Genomic DNA, 20,468 nt, shown 5'->3' with positions numbered 1-20,468 from the left:
TCAACAGCGGCCCCTGAGGGCGCAGCGACGCAGGTCTCCCCGGTAGCTGCACACCCTACACACCACGCGGGACGGAGGGGCGGGGCAGAGGATTCTGAGACTCATCCCCGTCCCCCAAGCCTCGGTCTCCAAGTCTCCCCACTTCTCCGTCCCCCACACCCCACTCCTCGGCTTGCTGCCCTCCCCACTCCCTTTCGCCTCGCCGGCGCGTCCTCGCTCCCTCCCCGTGGCCTCCGCTCCTTTCACCTCGTGCTCCTGCTTGTCGCAATCACTGTACAAAGGGCCGTGGGCGGGAGTGGGGGGCGGGTGAGGGGAGCCTGGACCGAACTGGCTGCCTCTGCGGGGCCGCGGCCAATCCGGAGTGCACCCCCTCCCTCCCCGCGGGAGGGCCCTGGGCAGCCGCCGCGGCCCGGCGGAGCCGCGGCCAGAGCGGGGAGCTCGCCAAGGGGACGTCCCCGCCGCTGCTGCCCGCCGGGGGCTCTCCGGCCTCGCCATGCCGCCGTGGGGCGCCGCCCTCGCCCTACTCCTGGCCGCGTTCGCCCTGCTTGGCCTGCTCACCGCGCTGCTGCGGCGCCCCGGGAGGCGCGCCGTCGGAGCGAGGACCCTGCCGGGGGCGCAGGGCCAAGACCACGAGGAGGAGCTGGACGGCGCAGGCCCCGCGGACCAGTTCAGCGACGGGCGTGAGCCTCTGCCCGGCGGGTGCAGGCTCATCTGTAAGCCGTCGGCGCTGGCCCAGTGCCTGCTGCGCGCCTTGCGACGCTCGACAGCGCTGGAGCCGGGCCCGCGCTCCTGGCTCTCCGGGCCCCACCTGCAGACCCTCTGCCATTTCGTGCTGCCGGTGGGGCCGGGGTCCGATCTGGCCCGGGAGTACCTGCAGTTGGCGGACGACGGGCTGGTGGCCCTGGACTGGGTCGTGGGACCTTGCGCCCGGGGCCGCCGGGTCACCAATGCCGGAGGCCTCCCGGCGGTGCTGCTGGTGATCCCCAATGCCTGGGGACGCCTCACCCGCAACGTGCTCGGCCTCTGCTTGCTGGCCCTGGAGCGCGGCTACTACCCGGTCATCTTCCACCGTCGCGGCCACCACGGCTGCCCACTGGTCAGCCCCCGGCTGCAGCCTTTCGGGGACCCGTCTGATCTCAAGGAGGCCATCACTTACATCCGCTTCCGACACCCCGCAGCCCCGCTGTTCGCGGTGAGCGAGGGCTCGGGCTCGGCGCTGCTGCTGTCCTACCTGGGCGAGTGTGGCTCCTCCAGCTACATGACCGGTGCAGCCTGCATCTCGCCGGTGCTATGCTGCCGCGAGTGGTTTGAGGCCGGCCTGCCCTGGCCCTACGAGCGGGGCTTTCTGCTCCACCAGAAGATCGCCCTCAGCAGGTGGGTAACAGAGGCTGCAGACGAGCAATGGGGGAATAGAGGTTTGGGGCTGAGAAACGGCTGTGTCTGGTTTTGAATCAAACAGGTTTAGAGCAATTTGGGCAAAGTTCTCCTCACATACTTCCTGAAGCGTCCAAACCCTCTAGTCTGGACAGAATCAGGGAAGCAGGTTTAAAAGCCACAGACGGACTCAGCATCATTAGCCAGAGCAGGGACTCCTGACCTGGGGCCCCCTGGCCTCACCTCGGCCCCACCGTGTCCTAGCAACCTGAGCACCTGCCCCACCCGCCGCAAGAGGCAGCACCTGACACGTACATCGCTTAGTCCATAACTTGTCAAATCAGCAAAGAGGGCTCTGGAAGCAATTGTGACTGGTTATCTGTCCAGAATGTTTCCTCTGAGCCTGGAGGTGACAGGAAGCAGAAATTTGGTGGCATTTGATTTATTAAAATTCTTTAGACCTGACAGATGTTTTGCATATTCCCAGGTATATACTCAATATTTAATGCAAAAATTTTAAGAGTATTTAAACATTTTTTTTAATCTCCAAAAAGAAAAGAATCTACCACCAGGGTGACAGGGGAGAATTTTCCACTGAGAAGGCCTGAGTGACATTCCCACAGCAAATAACCAGGCCTCTGCTTACACTGTTGTTTTCCTAGGAGATGGAAGAACGAGGTCAAAGACATGATGGCAGCAGTGTGGTGTGGCAGAAAGACCTGGGATGTGGGGTCAGACCCACTTGGGTTCAAATCCTGAATTTCCAGCAAGTTAGCTAACCTCTTTGAGCCTCACTTCCCTCTTCAGTTAAATGGAGTTTATAATAACCACTTCCCAAGGTGGTTATAAGCATGAAATAAGATAACGAAAGTAAGGGGCCTGGCACCAATACATGGTGACAATTGTGATTTCTCTTTCTTTCCTTGCCCTATTTTGCCTCCTGTTCTAAGAAGGTCAACCCTGAGCTCAGCAACAGCCCATGTGCTACCATGGCAACCCAGAGCCGCTGGAACAGTCCAGGGGCAAGGTACTCTCACATGGCTTAACTGCCAGTTTCCATCCCCAAATGACCACCCTCAGTGCTGACCCTGGGCACCAGCTGGAGGATAAGGTAAGGGAAGTGGAGAGGAAACCTGGGCCTTTAGGAACTGCCCTGCCAATGGAATTTTGGGATTGCCAACTTGGGGCAAGCCTCTTTGAATGTTTGCAGGAAACACCTATCCAAATTCAGCTGGCTAAGACTGAACTAACCCAAATAAAGGACTGAGCTGCCCATCCTGGCCTCCTGGTCAGGGTGCCAGGCCCTCTCCAGGGAGGTGGAAACAGCAAAGATGTCCCTCTTTCCCAGAGCAGTTGCTCTCAGGCTCCCATTTGGGACCTCACCCAATTAATTACACTCCCAGTCACTTCCTCCGCCACTCAGCCCTCTCTAGGAATACCTGCCCCACTGATCAAGGACACACTCATTTGTCATCAGCTGGATAGCATATTATCTTTTAAAAAAGCAAACAAACTAATACAACTTAAAGTAAAATGTTAATGTTGGGGGATGTCACTTGCTGGTTTGGATAGTCTAAGCCACTGAGTTCTTCCAAGAGAGGTTCAGGAGGTGACAGTTCATAGCAGGTTCCCTACAGAGGGTCAGAAGATGAGGTCTGGAGGAGAGCTGTTGCAATAACTCAGCAGCTGTAAAGTCAAATGCTGCCCCGGGGCTGGGGAGGTAATGCCATGCATGAATGACTGTCCTGGTAGAAACTGTAACACAGGAAGGAGGGAGGAAATACCCTGATTGTTGCCATGCCAGCCCATGTCGCCAGATCTCCCCATTTCCCTCAAGAAGCCAGATAGCTGCATTTTATGTGAAATCTCCTGATTTTAAATGATGGCAATGACATGGAAGTTTTTAAATATATTATATGGCCAAAGAAAGCCTCTGTGGTCAGAATCTGGCCTGTGGGCTGCCACTCTGTAACTTCTGCTGTCAATTTATTTTCCAGTTCTTTCCTCTCTTTCCTTCCTTCCCCATTCAACTTCTTTCTGCCAGGTATGCCACAGCCCTGGAGGACACAGTGGATACTGGAAAACTTTTCAGGAGCCGCTCCCTGCGAGAGTTTGAAGAGATCCTCTTCTGCCACACCAAGAGCTTCCCCATCAGCTGGGACACCTACTGGGACCACAACGACCCCCTCCGGGATGTGGATGAGGCAGCCGTACCTGTGCTATGCATCTGTAGTGCCGATGATCCTGTGTGCGGGCCCCCAAACCACTTTCTGCCAACTGAACTCTTTCACAGCAACCCCTACTTCTTCCTCCTGCTCAGCCATCACGGAGGCCACTGTGGCTTCCTGCGCCAGGAGCCCTTGCCAGCCTGGAGCCACGAGGTCATCTTGGAGTACTTCCGGGCCTTGACTGAGTTCTTCCGAACGGAAGAGAGGATGAAAGGGCTGAGCAGGCGCCGAGCTTCATTCCTAGGGGGCCGGCGTCGCTGGGGAACCCTGCCAAAGCGGGAGGTCTCTCCCTCTTCCAACCTGGAAGAGATCTTTAGCTGGAAGAGATCGTATACAAGGTGAGACCTGACCCAAGAACCCGCCAGCCCTGCGAGGAAGAACAGAGCTGGGCACGGCTGAGTCCTGAAAAGGCAGTGAGGACTGAATGGGGCAGGCAGCTTCAGCTCTTTGCCCCTGATTCAGCCCCTTCTCTCTTAAACTGGTCTGTGGAAAGAGATGGAACTTCCAGCAAGCTAGCGTTCATTTGCCCCTGAGCAGAACTCCTGCCCAGGCCCTGCTCTACAGATGCCAACTCATCCTGGTTCAGCAGCTGGGCATTCCCCGTCACTGTCCCCTGTCACCGACTTCATAAGCCAAAGAATATCTCCATGTATGTCCCTGGACTCAAGAGAAAATGCTCGCTCACAGCAAAGATACAGAGGAGATGAGTTTTGTGAGCCATTGGGCAGGTCTGTGCCACATAAATAATCAGCTCTGCGACGCTGGTTCTCAAGCTGGAGCCACTTGATGTAGGGAGGACAGGATGTTTGTGTCTCGATGCCACTTCCCTCGTTTTTTTTCTGCGGCTGTGGCGCTCTGCTGACTTCACGTGGTGGCAGACGTGGAAGCGGCTCACAGAGCCAACGCGTCTTGCGTTGAGTGTGAGATAGGCCCATAGGCAGTAAGTGCTGTGCTGAGACTGGGTTGGGGAGGGCAACCAGCTAGAAAGCGTGAACGCCTGCGTCTGGAACACCAAGGGCCAGTCTTTTGGTTGAGTTCTGCAAGTCCTGACTGGGAGTGGGGCTGATCTGGGGCTTCAGCCTAGGACCTCAAGACTCACTAGAGAGATCCCAAGGATGATTTTAGGAAGAGGAAATCCTCGCAGGGTCTGCTTGGCCATGGCTCAAGGAGCCAGGCTCTCAGACATTCTAGCTGCTCCCTCCAGTACCATTTCGGGGGATTACTCCAGAGAGTTCTAGCGAGAGGTGTTTTTCTCCTGAGATGTGGGCTTTCTCTAAGTGGTAAAAGTATAAACCTCATATCTTAGGTGTTTTTTTGGTTAGTTGCCCTCTTTTCTGACACTACTACTAGCCTTTCCCTCTCCAGACCCTGGAGGGACATCTGGGACCAGAGAAAGCAAACAAAATTTCCAAGAGATTGGCTAGAGCTGACTCAGTGATTTATGAATATTTCACATTACCATGCTTTTTTCTGCTCAGTTATTCAAAAGGCCATCCATGTAGATGCAGGAAAAGCTTCCTCCTGGATCTGACCACTCAGTGACTGATAGGCTCTTTGGTTTTATGAGGACTAATGCTTGAGATCAGAGTAAAATAAGGCATTGTACAGATTGACCCACACCTTGGTTTGGATTAGGCCATTAAGCAATACAATAGGACATCCAGTTCCTCCCAGAAAAGCTTTGCCCTGAAGTTTTAATTGGTCATCAAGAAAGAAGGCACCTGTTTTGACAGGAAGCTCCATACTGGCCTCACAAATAGCAAAGCAATTTGAAGAAGGAGAGATGTTTACCAAAAGCCATATCCTAAGGCTTGGTATGAGGAATTTCTGGGGCCATGATTTTAGGTTTGGATAATTTTAGCCCATCCTTGTTCCTCTGGATCAAATAAGAAGAAACTCTGAACTATCCAAGAATCTAAACTGAAATGCAGACAACATTCAATTGTCTAAGGCACATTATCCTGTCATGAAAAAATTCCCTCCCTCCTTCCCCACTTCTTGTTCCTCCTCCTCTGTGTTCCTCATCTAACATTCTCTCACCATTTCTGAGCAGGAGAGATAATAAGGAAGTGAACCCTAAAGAAGCTGTTGTACTTCTGGTTAACGCCTTGGTATAAGGCTTGGCAAAGAAGAATTACTGACATCTGGCCAGCCCCCTCCCCCAGCATCTGGTACAGTGGGGATTTCAGTTTATTAGGTCTTGCAGTCCCATATGCAGGACCCTATAATCATTCAGAACTCACTGCAAAATGGGGAGCAGTCCAGTGGTTTTTAACCACCCCCCACCCTCACTCCCCAGGATTAAAGGGCCCCTAAGGGCTAAAATCCAGATTGTTTCTCTAGCCCAGATACCACGGGACTCTGGTTAAGATAATAGGTTTTGGAGAAATCATGGTTCCTTTTTTACAGGAAAGCTGGCTTGTGGGGTGGGGTGGGGGAGGATATATATATATATATATATATATATATATATATATATATATATATATATATAATTTTTTTTTTCCAGTTATAGTCTTAAAGCTCTGTGAACAGCAGAACAGCCCTTGTCCCTTGGATCCCCTTGGATCCACAGCCCTAATGACCTAAACCCTAAAGTATTTCTCCTCCATGCCCCTGTGCCAGAGGTACTCATAGCCATTCTCAGGAAGCTACCTCTCTCTCATCTTCTCATTACCATTTGGTGACATCACTGCTTTTCAAGCCATTTTTGCCAAGAAAGCGTAGTTCCTGTTCAAGCAGGTTTGGGTGACCCTGTCCTTCAGTCTAACGACGAAGGAATCACCCAAATTGGCTCTGCTTTGGTTAATAGCTAATTATATGAAACCAGATGGAGGAACCCCAGGCACACATTCTGAGAGAATGCATGGCCCTAAAAACAAAGTGACAGGGCTTCCCTGGTGGTGCAGTGGTTGGGAGTCTGCCTGCTAATGCAGGGGACACGGGTTCGAGCCCTGGTCTGGGAAAATCCCACGTGCCACGGAGCAATTAGGCCTGTGAGCCACAACTACTGAGCCTGCGCGTCTGGAGCCTGTGCTCCGAAACAAGAGAGGCCGCGATAGTGAGAGGCCCGCGCACCGCGATGAAGAGTGGCCCCCGCTTGCCACAACTAGAGAAAGCCCTCGCACAGAAACGAAGACCCAACACAGCCAAAAATAAATAAATAAAATTAAAAAAAAAAACCAAAGTGACAAATTATGAGTTTGGGGAAGCAAGAAACAAACAACAAAACAAACAAAACCCAAAGAAGTACCACTGAGTTGGGAGTTTTCCAGGTAGCAAGTCTTTGGCAATCCTCTCAGGTCTCATTCACTTGCTTGCCTCCCTTTTGGTCTCTTCATTATTTATAAACACCTTCAAATGGTAAAGGGGGAAAAGAAAACACAACCCAATTACAATAAAGGAGGCATAATCTCAGACCTGAGTTATCTGTCTCCACCCACTGGATCAGAATGCAGGAAGCAGGCAACTGCTTCTCAAGGTTTCCTTGAGTCCTACTAAGTTCTGACCTCTGATACCAAAGACTGTGCTAAGCTATAACTTAATTCTCTTAAAGATTTAGCATTTTATGTATTTATGCATAGGTTTCCAAGGTGGCTTGGCCAGAGATGACAATAATAAAAAAACATAGCACCGAATCCTCATTTTGAGATGTCATCTCTGTTTTGAGTGAAGATATCCTTGCTAAGACTTGAGTACTGTTAGAAAAGAGGTCTTGACACAGGAAGTGTCATCTTAGCTTTATATATAACCTCAAAACCACCCCAGAGTCAGAAGTTCCTCTGTACTCATCTTCCACCCAGACCGCAGGATCCTTTGTCAGTCAGTCACCCTTAGTAATGCCATGGTTTCTTCCTTTAGAAATGAACTTTAGTATAAAGTTCCCTCCCTGATTAAACAGGCAGATATACTTGGCCACACTGGCAGAACTTGCCAATGATACCAATGATTCAATGATACCAATGATCCTACAGCCAAGCCACAAAAGATGGCATCAGAAACTGTTTTCACTAGTTATGACAGTTTGTAGAGTTAAGATTAAGAAGCTATACCTAGGGAGTGTCTGAGTGCCCAGGGATGGAATGAATGCCTTAGGAAGCAGCAGGTCCCACATCATTGGTGGTATACACAAGCTAGACTGCTCCTAGGCACGTATCATGGAGGGGACATGTGCTGAGAAATAAGGGTGGCCTACATTAGATATAAGGTCTCTTCTCATCCGAGAGTTGGTGACTGGAAATAATGCTAACGAGCTCAGTTGTAATGACTTCTGGTTGGTTTATGGGCTTGAGGATCAGATCACAGACCTGATCCAAATTCTGGGAGTTGGGATATGACATAAAGATTTTAATGAAAATAACCCTACCAAAGTGACCAGAGGATGTTTTAAGACATCTAATAATTATGCTCTGAAGTATCCAGGAAGAGCTAAAAGTTTAGAGGAAAAGTAGAATTTCATTAAAACAAATAAAAGATATTAACACTTAAAAAACAAATGTCTCTGGCTCCTCCAGCCTTCCTGTGTAATAAGGTAAAAAACAAATGTCTCTGGCTCCTCCAGCCTTCCTGTGTAATAAGGTATCTTGCTCTAGTGTCTATCACTAGTGAGACTGAAGAAAAAATCCTCTCAGCTTGTTTGCCTCTGAATAATAAATTGCAGTCTCCCTGCAACAATGGAATGTCATTCTTTTTTAAATCTCCACAAACAAATGTGCTGTTTGTCTTCTTAAGTCCTCTATGTACTGAGCTGTGCTTACCTACCTGTGGAGTTAACGGAGCCTCACTGCACATTCTCCATTTGCTGGTTGTTGCTTCACTTCTATAGATCTAGGTTTGTGTCCCCTAACACTAACCAGCACAACCTCTGTTTAATCAACAACCAGGCCTCCTGCTCTGGGCTAATAATTTCCCAGCAGGCTCAAAATTCCCTGATCATCAGTGGTACCTACATAGAGATATTTTCCAGTGGGCAATTAGTAATTTGTGTGTTGCATAGAGCACTGAAATAGTTTGGAGGTGTGGGTTCTAGTTTCTACTTCATTTGTGACTCATATGACTTTGGGCAAGTTATGAGTTGTTCCGTATGAAAAGACTGAGACTGTGAATGGGCCTTAATTAAGGTCTGTTAGGCTATAATGAAATAGTAAAAGCAGATGGATCCCATTCTTCAAGCCCATTTAATTCCTCAACCAGAGCTCAAAGACCTCTATAATGAGGTGGCATCTGCTTTCAGATCAGAGTCTATATTCTAATTCTTGTAAGGCCAAGGATTTCCAGTTATTAATTCCACCGCAAAGTTGGGAAGGGCCTGGGAGAGCAGCACCTTTGAGGCTTACAAACCGGGTGCTGGCTTGCCCAATTGAGGACAAACTCTCCCCACCCTCTTCCCAAACACACACACACACACATGCTCTCTCTCTCTCTGATAACCATGTTACGGCTAATAGGTTATACACTGGTTCATTTGTTCCAGCCAAAAACCATCTGCTTTCCTGTTTCTTGTAAGTGATGGTCAGAAAGGATGTGACTTTTAAGATCTCAGTTAGTAGTGATGGGGCTAAAGACCAGAACCCAAACCACTGCTCTTTATGCCATACTTTGCCTTTTCCTAGTCAATCACTGGCTGAGATAACAGTAAATAACGCTCATTTTGAACTCCATAATGTAAAGGACGTTAACAAAAGGAGAAAGAATTTGTCTTCAGAGCTGCTGCACAACTCTTGTGGCGGAGCCAACATGAATCTATAAACGGCACCCCTAAAGTTGTTTACTACATAGCCTGCAATAAACGACACCCTCAGCAGCCTTGTCTCCCTCTTATCCGTAAGAACAAGTATCTGAAAGTATAATTAAAGTCACTAATTGCCTAGTACATATATAGGAAAACCCCGGTTTGGCAGCTGGCATCACTGATAGCACTAACTTATAACCCTGGGGCTGTGGAGCTAGCCAACCACTGTGGTGATTTTTTAATTTATGTTAAAATTTCTTCTATAAAAAAAAATTTCTTTTATAGTCAGGTAGGATAGGCTTTAAACCCTAAGCATAACTCAGGGCATCTTTGATGTGTTTAGTCAATGACAGCATTTGTTTTGGGTTGCTGACATGGTAGAAGCACCTAACTCTCCTTCCACTGTAGTTTGAACAGCTCAATTGTGGGGATAAAGCAGAAAGAAATCTTGTTTTTTAAACCCCCTTTTAGCTCAACCAAATTCAAGGTGGGATGTTGGGAAATGCTGGAGATAGAACACCTGGAATCAAATCTTGGCTCTGCCACGTAGTTGTTTGACCCAGGCAAATTAAACACTACATAAATGCTAATTAATCTCAAAATAGCCCAGCATCAACATTCTAGGAGTTTAGAAGCTATGTTAAAAAGTTAAAAGTGCCATTTTTCTGATAGTCCTCTATTCAATAAAGTAGGTAATCTCAACTATACTTTTTAAAATGACACACTTAAAACTATTTTCTAATAGAAAAAAACATATAAACCCCAGCCCAAGAAACTCCTTCCCTCCAAATTAAGCCTTCTGACAAAGTCATTTTAACAGGACTGGATTAGATACTCTACCCCATTCAGGGCTAAAATGTGATGATTTTCAAATCTGGGAAGACGAACCCAGGCGAAACCACCTTGTGAAGCTTTGTACAAGGTCCAAGAACTGCATACATTTATGTGTCCATGTGTCTGGGAGGAACTGTAGTTACACAGACCACAACATATGCCTATATAAAACTTAAGAACCTGCAACAAGCCATTAGAACCTAAAGTAGAATCATTGCACATCCACAGCACAGTAGGCCACTTCACTGGGCACACAGAATTCGAGGCAATTAGTCTAGAGGGTTTTAGTCTACACTAGGGAGCTCATTCTTACCCATATCTTACTCATTTTTGTAACCCCCAACATCCAGCACAGTGCCTGAGATTCAGTAATTATCCAGTAAATAGTCACTGAACTGAAATATACTTTATGGGAATACAATTACTTAAAAAAACTGAGCAGACACTCTGTGTACTAAAATTACTTTATTACAGTTGATTTTTTTTAAACATTTCCTTTGCTATGATACAAAGGATACTTACAAACAAAATATTACATATGACCTTGTTTTCGCTCTTATGTTCTGACAACTTGGTAACAGCTTTAAATGCACAATCTATACAATTAATACAGGTTATATATGAACTATAAGGTATGTTGAACCAGAAGAATACTGACAATATACTGTACAATAAGCCTTACCAATTAGTGCTGCGGACCATTTCTACCAAAAGGAAAATGCACATCTGTACAGTCACCTTTACCAGCTGGTGCTGACAGTGAGGGAGAGGCTTCTTCCCCATTGCAACCCTTGATAAGCCTCCACTGTGGGTGTCTGTTTGGTCCGAAAATTAAGAGGACTGTGTATATTTAAAATTAGTCGTCGGTAAAGTGGCAGAACATCACTTTCAACATGATAATCTCTTGCCAAAAAAATCAGTCCTAGTTTTAAAAGACCACAGGTCCTTTGTCCACCATGAAAACCCTACAGGCTCAAGGGCTTTAGGAGATGAGAAGATGAAGGCTGCCAAAAAAGGAGGCAAGAAACCAAGCCAAAATCTAGGTCTTGCAAAATCATCATTTTTTTTCCCTTCACCAAAGGGAACTAGAAATGTACAAATTCATTGATGAACCTCAATGATAACATATCAGTTAGCTGATAACCCTCATTTTATCTGGACCCCTGACTTGTGGGAATAACTGAAAGAGATTGTGAATAATATATACTACTTTTAGAAAAGAACCTCTTGCTTAGTTAAAATATTCCCTTTAGCCACCAAAGCTGGTCCTGGGCTATTACAGGTGTGCATTCATCTCTCAATGGTCTACTCAGAAATGATAAGGTTACAGCTTTTTTTCTTTTCTTTTTTCTTTTTTTAAATAAAAAAGCAATTGACTGAAGCATTTTTCTTTTTTTAGGTAAATAGCAAAAATAAAAATAAAAACCAACCCTGGCATTTGCACAAATAATGCAAATGGAGCGATATGGCCTTTAAGGTAATGGGTTAGTAGAAAGGAAGAGAGAAGTGAAGAAAATCCAGAGAAAATGATGTACTGATTTTTCTTTTTAAAAATTTCTACAATACATGTGCAAAAAAATCATGCTGGTTGAGGAAAACAAAGGTAAATGAGTATATAAAACTAAAATCATAAATAATATGTTTGGATGACTGGTAAAAGCAGAAACCAACCTGGGTTACAAAAAGGATTATACATTCAAGATGCTCTTAAACCCAGTGGGATAACTTATGTTAAAACTGTGTTAATAGTTACGTTAAAAATCTCAAGTTTGTTTTTAAATCTTCACAATACAAGCAAAGCTGTTTTAAAATATACACTATACATATTTCTCATAGTCTCTCCAACCTCATTAATGCGCATTAGGCTATCTTTTTCATATACTAAAACAAGGGGGTTTTGAAAGCTAAATTGCTCAGAGTAACTCATCCATTATTTAAATGTTTAAGTTTTAAATGGGTTAAAATTTTTAGCAGACTTACATAAATAGGATTTAGCAACACAAGTGTTAATGAAAAAAACTCTAAAGCATTTACAAATTATCAGGTTGAAATAGTCTCGGGAACTTATGTGCACTATACTTCAAAATGTTATTTACATCAGACCATCACTTTTGTAAAAATTTCCCTAAAAGATAAAAAACAAAATAAATTTGGAGAATTAACCCATTCTAACCCAGCAGAGAAGGATCATAAAAGGAGAGGTAAAACAATAACAAAATTATCTCTTAATAGAAACCCCACATATCCCTCTCTACTTGGATTTTGTCCTATGAAACCACCTGCAATTCCTAATAGGCTCATTTATCAAGTGGCAAGATAATGTGGTAAAATACCTTGTCAGATAGATTACTGGCCTCGAGTGGACTTCCTAAAAAAAATTTTCCTACCTGTGTCTCCTGCTTGGATTATTTTAGGACATGTGTATGTAATTAATTGGAGGGGCACTCTAAGTAGGCACAACTCCCATTTAATGTGGAATAAAAGGTCTGACATAAAATGCTGTTGGGGAGAAGGGTTGGTGGTTTCTTTGATATTATGAAATGCAAGAAAGCACATTTGGAATGGGCACCAAAAAAGAGCTTTCTGGCAACATACCAGGGGCAGCCAACATCTTAATAAACTAAATATACTTGTCTATGACCAAAAAAGGGTTAGAAGGGTTCCAATATTTCCTCCCAGGTTTGTTTGATATGTGTCCAATAGTCACATGGCCAGCTGGAATCTGCAAACATTAAGCAGTTCCATCCTTTTAAATCACATAATTCATTCCATGACCATGTGTAATTTATAGAAACAATAATGTTCATGCTGAGGCAATGTATTTGAGGGCTCAGAAAAAGCAAAATGTGCCACTGCGAGAAACCTGTTCCCATACAACTGGTCTTCATGCTTTCAAGTGGCCCAAATATACCCTTGATGCTAAGCCAAGCCATGCAAAAGCAAAGAGTACACACTTTTCATTAACACTGGTATCTCATTTCTAAACTTCACTGACCTCAGAGTTGCCAAAGAAACATGAGTAATGAAGGCATACAAATGAAGGTTCATGGATTTTAAAAAATGCAATTCCCTCATCTATGTTTACCAGCTTTTAATACCTTAGGCTACAAGGCATATCAAGGGATAATGACAAAGGAATACATGTAATTCTGGAAATAGGAAAATGCTCCAGAAATGGGATCAATGTGCCAGTAATAAGCATAGTTCATTTCATTTGAAAATTCAGCAAGAGAGCCCAATAAACAATTCCAAGCCATAATGTTATCACCTGCATAATTTACATAAACATTAAAACCCTTGCACTTTATAGACAAAACACACTTCTGTAAACATGGCCACTGGGGGAGGGAGGTTCCCTACCTCATTCATGACTGAGGACATGTAATCATTGTATTAAATAAAATGACTTTGCTTCAAAAGATTTTAAACCTGACCAATGGTTGAGCTTAATTTCTCCCTGTTTAACAACACTGAAGCATTAATTCTAAAAATGTCACCTAGGATGGTTTCAGGGTTAGATGCTAGGACCACAACTGGCAACGACAGCAACTCCTCTCTAGCTGGCACAGACTTATAAACTTTAGTACAAAAACAAAAAAATACAGAAACTAGGTCAATTTGTTAGCTACATATTTACAGATAATTACATGATTTCTTCACTCACAATTGCTAAAAACTATGAGTGAAAAGGAAACTGTGCAGGTTGAATTACCCGTAATTTAGGGGGAATTCTGGGGTATCAAGATACCCTTTTCATTCATTCACAAGTCTCATCTTCTCTCTGCTTTTTCATGGCAAACTACCTACAGATGTCCAGATTAGTATATCCAATGGGCATCCTGTTTCAGAGAGGATTAACCTTTTTCTCTATTTAAAGAAGACTCTCTTGTACATTGAAAAACAAAACAAACCCAACACAAACAGATACACACACACACACACACACACAAGCTCTGAAACTTCAAAAAGTTCTGATTGCTGGGTAACAGTTAACAGTGATGGTGACATAGTAAATGGCTCCCCAGTTTTAATTCTCTGCCTTTTTCTTTAAAGGATATCTATTTTGGGGTGGGTGAGAGAGAAGTGCAAGTTTAAGAAACCCACAACAGGCAGATAAGGTGCATGCTAATTTACATATTTCTTATGATCTGAAGACTACCATTAGGCCAAATAGATTCTCTTCCCTTGCATGAGTGAAATTTTGGAAATCTGAATATCAACAAGGGAAGAATTCGTTAATGTGACTTTAAAGGGGGCTACGAGAATTCAGTAGAAAATATAAATGCACAATAAAGGAAGAGTTCTCAGCTTCACCTTCTTTTTCTAGACAGTGTTTAATAAAACTTCTTTACAAATTAAGTCACTTCCAATGTAGACTTACTGTAGTGATTTAATAAAAGTGCAGACAACATAACCAGACACACAGCAAAATAGACTTCAATCAGTAGTCCTTGCATACAAGAGGCAAGTCTGCTAAGTGTACAGCACACTCTTCATCCTTTAAGGAATCTGAGGATGGAGAATTTCCAGTTCTTAACAACTAAGAGTAAGTGACTGCCTTTTAATAGGCAATGCTACAACCTGGTTGGGGGGCACTATCATGATAGATGAGGGAAAACAGAGAATTTGTTTCTCTTTAATAAGGATTTGTATTTTGGTAAGCAGCTCCAAGATGACAGGCCAAGTTTTAGATTTGTTCCTTAGAGAAAGCAGTTTTCTAAGAAATAAGAGCCTCCTCTTCCATCATTATAGGAGATTCACACTTATACACCTTAAATATATTATTTTCTGACTGGAATATACACTAGACACTTCACATTGTGAGCATGGAACAAAACGCAGGGCCATATAAACTTCTTAGGAAAGGGTTGCAGTGTTGGGCCAAATCTGTGCTTGAAAAGTAGTGCCTCCGAAGGGGTGGAAGGTGCATGAAGAACTTACTATTAGCAAGCAAGAAGAGGCAGCTAAAAGGAGAAATCCCCTGCCAATACCAAATCCTTCTCTCCCAGTGGCCATTTCCTGTTGATTTTATAGTTTAGGAGAACCTTAGATGCTTTAGCAGTAATTCCTTTCTTGGATGTTTTGGTCCTTAGCAAAATTTATAATTATTATTATTAATGGAGTAAAAAGGGCAAGAGGATCAATGGCACCACTACTAAGAAATATGTATGGAGTGCACATGAAGATTATGTGACTTATTGGTTCTTTTTATCTTTGCAGAGGAATCACCACCAGTGTTTTTAGTTTCCATGGTTCATTTCTCTCTGCATCACCTATCTTTCATTGCATCACGACACAAACTCACAGAAACACTAACTGGCTCCTTCCCCAGCACTATTTTACTGCATTGCAACTTATGGCTCCACATTTTACTTAACTTTCTTTCCACCCACTCAAGTGCTAAGAGGGGATTAAAATAGAAAAGATTGTATCTAATGACCACCTTCTCATAAATATCAACCCAGAGTACTCACTGTTAAGAAACACATGCATTCTTGCCTTAACTGAGGACTAAAATAATGAAACAAAATAACAGAACCTTAAGTGCCCTGATGGAAATGTACAGTATGAATTATATTCATCAATCTATACACACATATAGACACTCATATGTATATACAATATATACATACAAATGATAATAGCTATACCAAAAATGTGCATATTTAACACAGTTTTTAAAAGCCAGTAGATTATGGTATAATACAATTTATTTCCACTAGTGAATGGCACAAATGGAGAAATGCAAAGGAGGTGTTTCAAGTACAATAAAGTCATTTTTCACAGGTGAAAATAAACAGTATTATTCCAGTGTCCAACACAATGTATTCTATAAAAGTTTAAAACGCCAGACATTTAGTTAAAGAAGTAGAAAGCTACTAAAGTCTGCCTTATGGTCTGAAAAAGACACTCATAGCGTTTTCAATTTTTGAAAAGGGGGTGAGGAAAAATAGGTGGGAGTGGGAGAGAGTCAAGGACAGTTTCTTTAGTGTACTGAATGGTGTTTACCTGATGTCTTGGCAGCTGAAAATCATGACTATGCTAAAAAGTTCAACTTACCAATAATAAATCCTTGGCCTAGAGTACCAAGCATATTATATCTGTGGGTGTGGCTTCAAATGCAGGACTACTCATCTCTAGGCACAGAAATGACTAAAAAGAATGGCAGCTCTCAATAAAACTAATAAAAACGTATTTTCCAACTAACTTTATCTATATAATGAAAATACTTTCAGATACTTTAATTCGGGGTTAGAGCTGACTTTAACAAGGGGAAAAATATGTGCAAAAGGAAGGGAACCCCATTAGGAACAATATATTTCAAGGTATGAGGTTTTGCATTTTTCTAATGCTAACTTAAAAAAGGGAGAGACAGTGAACACAGGAAACTTTTACTGCCAAGCTCTGGATACCAGACATAGCGTTTACGACTTTCTGATACGCTGGACAAATATCGCATACTTTTTATTTTCTTAAACACATATATATCAAGTGAACACCAACAATGGGGAAGAGGTAGTAGTAATTTGATCAAATGTTGACGTCTGTACACTGATTCAGAAAGTGCCTGCTTCTTTCTTCAGAATCTCTCAAAACCTTTCAAATTTTCCTGCTACAAGCTTTACTCTTTGATAATTCCTACCATGTATGATATTACTCAGAAGTTAGATCTTGCAAACACACACAAATCAATTAAGTTGAACCATTTTTGCAAACTATATATATTTTAATTAAAATGAACTTAACGGAATAATCCAGGTATAGTCATGACCTACATGTAAAACTGGTTGCCACACAATTAAATCAGATACAAAGATCTACTGGATAGACATCTGGAGTCAGTATTCAATCACAATTTTACAAGTACATAGGATCTGCATGAACTCAATAACTCAATCTGACTAATTTAAGTCCACAAGTGGACTTTAACATGTATTATTGGTAGTATTTTTTATTTTAAAGAGTTTTGTATGTAAAACTGAGCTGTACTCCTATTCCACCCCTCCAGTAGTACAGAGGGGCCAGATCTAATAAGAATTTTTTTTAAAGGTATCAAATTCATTATATTTTTGGACATTAATTCTAAAGCTCTCTCCTATCATTTTCCTCCAAATAGGTAAATATCTCAATTTGTTTGAAATACTGTATAATAGGTGAATGCAAAATGATAGAAAATTAAAAGCTCCTTTCATTAGACAGACAAGAAGTACATGTCACGTTCACCTAAAAACTGGTGATCTCAAGCATGGCCAAGAGGACAATGTACCGGAGTGCTACCTGAAACACTGCCTAAAACTGTGTGTGAATTCTACTGTGATCTTGGTTTTTAAAAGATTTACAGTAAAATATTAATTTTTCTTCTAGTTACCTTTAAATGAATGCCAGAAACCCCTAAAGGGGAGGATTCAGGGAGATTAGACTGACATACCTGGGGAAGACTTAAATTTTGTTGAGAAAGCCAATATTTCAACAATTATAGATTACTGCTTGGTCATCAGCCTGGTCTAGGTGAAGAGTATCATTGAGAGGGACTCAGAAAATTCTACCTTGGAGTCCTCTATTACGAAAAGCAGGATCCCGAGTCAGCAGCAAGGGTTCTTCAAGACAAGGGAGGGGTCAAGACAACTTGTAAGAAACTCTGATTTATCACTGAAAAGAAAGTTTTTTTCCTTCAAGTCATACTCACAGCTTCCTACCCACCTTCAACTCAATTTCCACACTAGCAGTGGAATACCAAGTAACATCTAACTTTCAGCATTGGGTTGATCCTTCATTGCAAAACTAAACAGAACAGAACAGAACAAAACAAAACAAAACATGCCCCTCTGTGGGAAAAAAAAAAGTTAGCGTTTGTCAAGAGATTCCCTGACCACTATAACTTACTTTACTTTTTTTTTCTTTAATTTGCCAAACTTGCTAGTTCCTTTTCAGTAGTACTTTAGCACTGAGGCTAGAGACTTCTGGAAGTGGTGTTTCCTGTTGTGTGATGTTAACATGATGCCAAATGGTCACTAAGTCTCAAGGAACTAGAAGTTTGTAAAGTATTGCAGCAACAAAAACAGCAATTTAAAAAAAAAAAAAAAAGAGGACCTGCACATGCAGCAAAATCTACAGTGGTGATGAGCATTAGTCAGCAGCTGGTAAAGTCATTGGCTCAGTGACTCCTGGTTCACTATGGCAACTAAGCATTTAAATAACTGGCTATTCTACTTGTAAACAGGAAATCCCATAAGCCAAAAGGGGTAATCAAATTATGTCTATGTAGTGTGGTGAGAATTCCAATAGATGGCAGTTTGCAAATATGGCATCATTCAAAACCCTCTGGCATTTGATTTGTATTGGCTATATGTCTTTGTTTTTGTACAAAGTAAAAGTACTGTTTGGGGTCTTGGGAGTTATAGAGCTTAGCTAGGATAAGATATCACAGTATAAGCAACAAAACGTCAGGATATAGAGGCTTAATCTCCTCACTATGCTGCTGAACATACCCACCATATGAACTTTCAGGGGCCTCTCTCACCCTTCTGGTCTTCCCCTTTAAAGGCTCACAGGTTCGTTGATGCAATTCCCACACAACTTGTGATCTCCTTACACCTCCATCTCACCATGCCACAAAAAAGGCACAATTGAATGGACAAAAAAAAAAAAAAAAAAATCACTGACAAATCTATGCAGCATTCAGAAAAAGAACTAAATTGTTTTCTACTCTCTGAAAAAGTCAATGGAACCCTTTAGTGTTCATGGATTTCCACGTTCTTTTTCACTCCAAATGAGGCTGAGAAGTCAGACCAATTTAATAAAGAAAATACATTGGTGAGGGGACACAGATGTGTTTCCATAATAACTTGTTTCAGCATATGCTGCCTGCTGTGAGTGGCTTATAAGAATTTGGGGTATGGAGAAAGGCTTTAGATTTTTTCACGACCTTCTTAGGATATAACTGCCCCAAAGTGATGACTCAAGACACATTGCTGCATTCTATTTTTGCAGTGTTCAGAAAATACCCCCTAACTAGCCAATTTCTTGTAACCACATGCTTGAGATATATATATATATATATATATATATATATATATATATATATATATATATATATATGTGTGTGTATGTGTGTGTGTGTGTGTGTATGTGTGTGTGTATGTATATGTATACACACATACATATCAATTCCCCTTTTCAAAATTTCTCCAAAAGTTAAAAAACAAAAACAAAAAAACAAAACCCGGCAGCCAAATACTATGACATCTCAATTAGTAAACACAAAACAGAACGCTTTACAAAAATGAATAAAATATACCATATGCACTCAGCTTCCACACTGTAGTACCCAAGTGAGGAGGCTGCTGTGACGATGTCTGTAGGCAGTTTCTTTTGGCAGACAGCTCCAGCGGAATTGCCACTCTCAATTATTAAGTTATGTATAAGACATGTGTGACCCATTGGATATTTGTGAAGTGACACTCGTGCTTCTGCTCATGCCCTGCTCCGTCCGTCCCCCAGAAGCTGTCCGCCTTAGAGCCTGAGGGCTATTGCGGACTCCCATACTGCTACCTCGAGGTACCCCTTGCATTGGCCCTGAGGGGTGACCCCACGGCTGGGGTCCACCTTGCATTGGATGGCCCCAAGCCTGTGGTGGGCCACCCATGGGATGACCCCAGTGAGGTCCTGGACCCCCAGTAGGATTGTGAGACCAACCAGAAGCTCCCGGGTAGCTGTGGCTGAATGCCTCAGGGGAGAGATTAGAAAGGACCATGTTACTAAAACCTAGTCTCATGCTTTCAGAGTCAAAGGCTTCAATTTCTCTGGCTTGACGCTCCAGCAGGCTTCGTATTCGTTCTGTGCGTTCATTCTGCAAAGCCAACATTTCTTCTTCAATCTGATGGGGGTTAGGAGGAGAGAAGCAAAAAGAAGGCTGATTTATTTTTTAAAATCTACAAACTAAGGAAGTGATAATTACTCAGCTTTGAAGTGAATCATAACAAAGTTCCCTCTGGCTATTTTATGGATGTACATTCAAAAATCAAAGAGATGTACTGTAGAAATAATCCATAATTTATATTTCTAAAATGTGTAAAATCAAGTTCTTAAGAGCAAAGGCAATAACCTCTACTAAAATAATAAATCAAGGCAATTATCATCAATGGCTACTAAATCATTAGGTAAAACACTGAATAAAAAAAAAAGTGGGTGAAGGGAAACTAGCTTCATCAGACACACCAAAATCTCACTCTAATAAAATAAATGTGGGGGACTTCCCTGGTGGTGAAGTGGTTAACAATCCACTTGCCAATGCGGGGGAC

The 20,468-nt window shown here is 42.9% G+C and overlaps 2 protein-coding genes and 1 long non-coding RNA gene across 7 annotated transcripts in view; 2 read left to right on the top strand and 1 right to left on the bottom strand.

Moving 5' to 3' along the window:
• The first annotated feature begins 273 nt into the window (after positions 1-273).
• Positions 274-5,893, top strand: ABHD15 (abhydrolase domain containing 15). 2 transcript variants are annotated; one of them, XM_082442818.1, is made up of 2 exons: positions 274-1,374; positions 3,372-3,905. In XM_082442818.1, the coding sequence occupies exons 1-2, from the start codon at positions 494-496 to the stop codon at positions 3,781-3,783; spliced, it is 1,293 nt and encodes a 430-aa protein (XP_082298944.1). In that variant the 5' UTR covers positions 274-493; the 3' UTR covers positions 3,784-3,905. The 2 variants fall into 2 exon arrangements, with proteins under 2 accessions (XP_082298944.1, XP_082298943.1); XM_082442817.1 differs by having other exon boundaries at positions 275-1,374; positions 3,419-5,893.
• A 209-nt stretch (positions 5,894-6,102) lies between these two features.
• Positions 6,103-20,468, bottom strand: part of TAOK1 (TAO kinase 1) — a 166,257-nt gene continuing 151,891 nt past the window's right edge. For 3 of the 4 annotated variants that reach the window (XM_082442793.1, XM_082442792.1, XM_082442796.1), the window contains one exon: positions 10,618-20,044. In XM_082442793.1, the coding sequence (XP_082298919.1) occupies positions 19,583-20,044 (462 nt within the window). In that variant the 3' untranslated portion in view covers positions 10,618-19,582. Of the gene's footprint in view, positions 6,957-10,617; positions 20,045-20,468 lie in introns of those variants that run through there. The other variant, XM_082442795.1, reaches the window with a different exon arrangement.
• LOC309650898 lies at positions 6,950-13,332 on the top strand. Its single transcript, XR_014257805.1, has 2 exons — positions 6,950-8,133; positions 8,181-13,332. It is a non-coding gene; the product is annotated as an uncharacterized lncRNA (long non-coding RNA).

The sequence above is a fragment of the Balaenoptera physalus genome (genome assembly GCF_965194825.1).
Source record: "Balaenoptera physalus genome assembly, chromosome: 20".
In the NCBI taxonomy this organism is placed as follows: domain Eukaryota; kingdom Metazoa; phylum Chordata; class Mammalia; order Artiodactyla; family Balaenopteridae; genus Balaenoptera; species Balaenoptera physalus.
The sequence above is the reverse complement of the archived record's forward strand: the minus strand, read 5'-3'. Positions and strand labels throughout refer to the sequence as shown.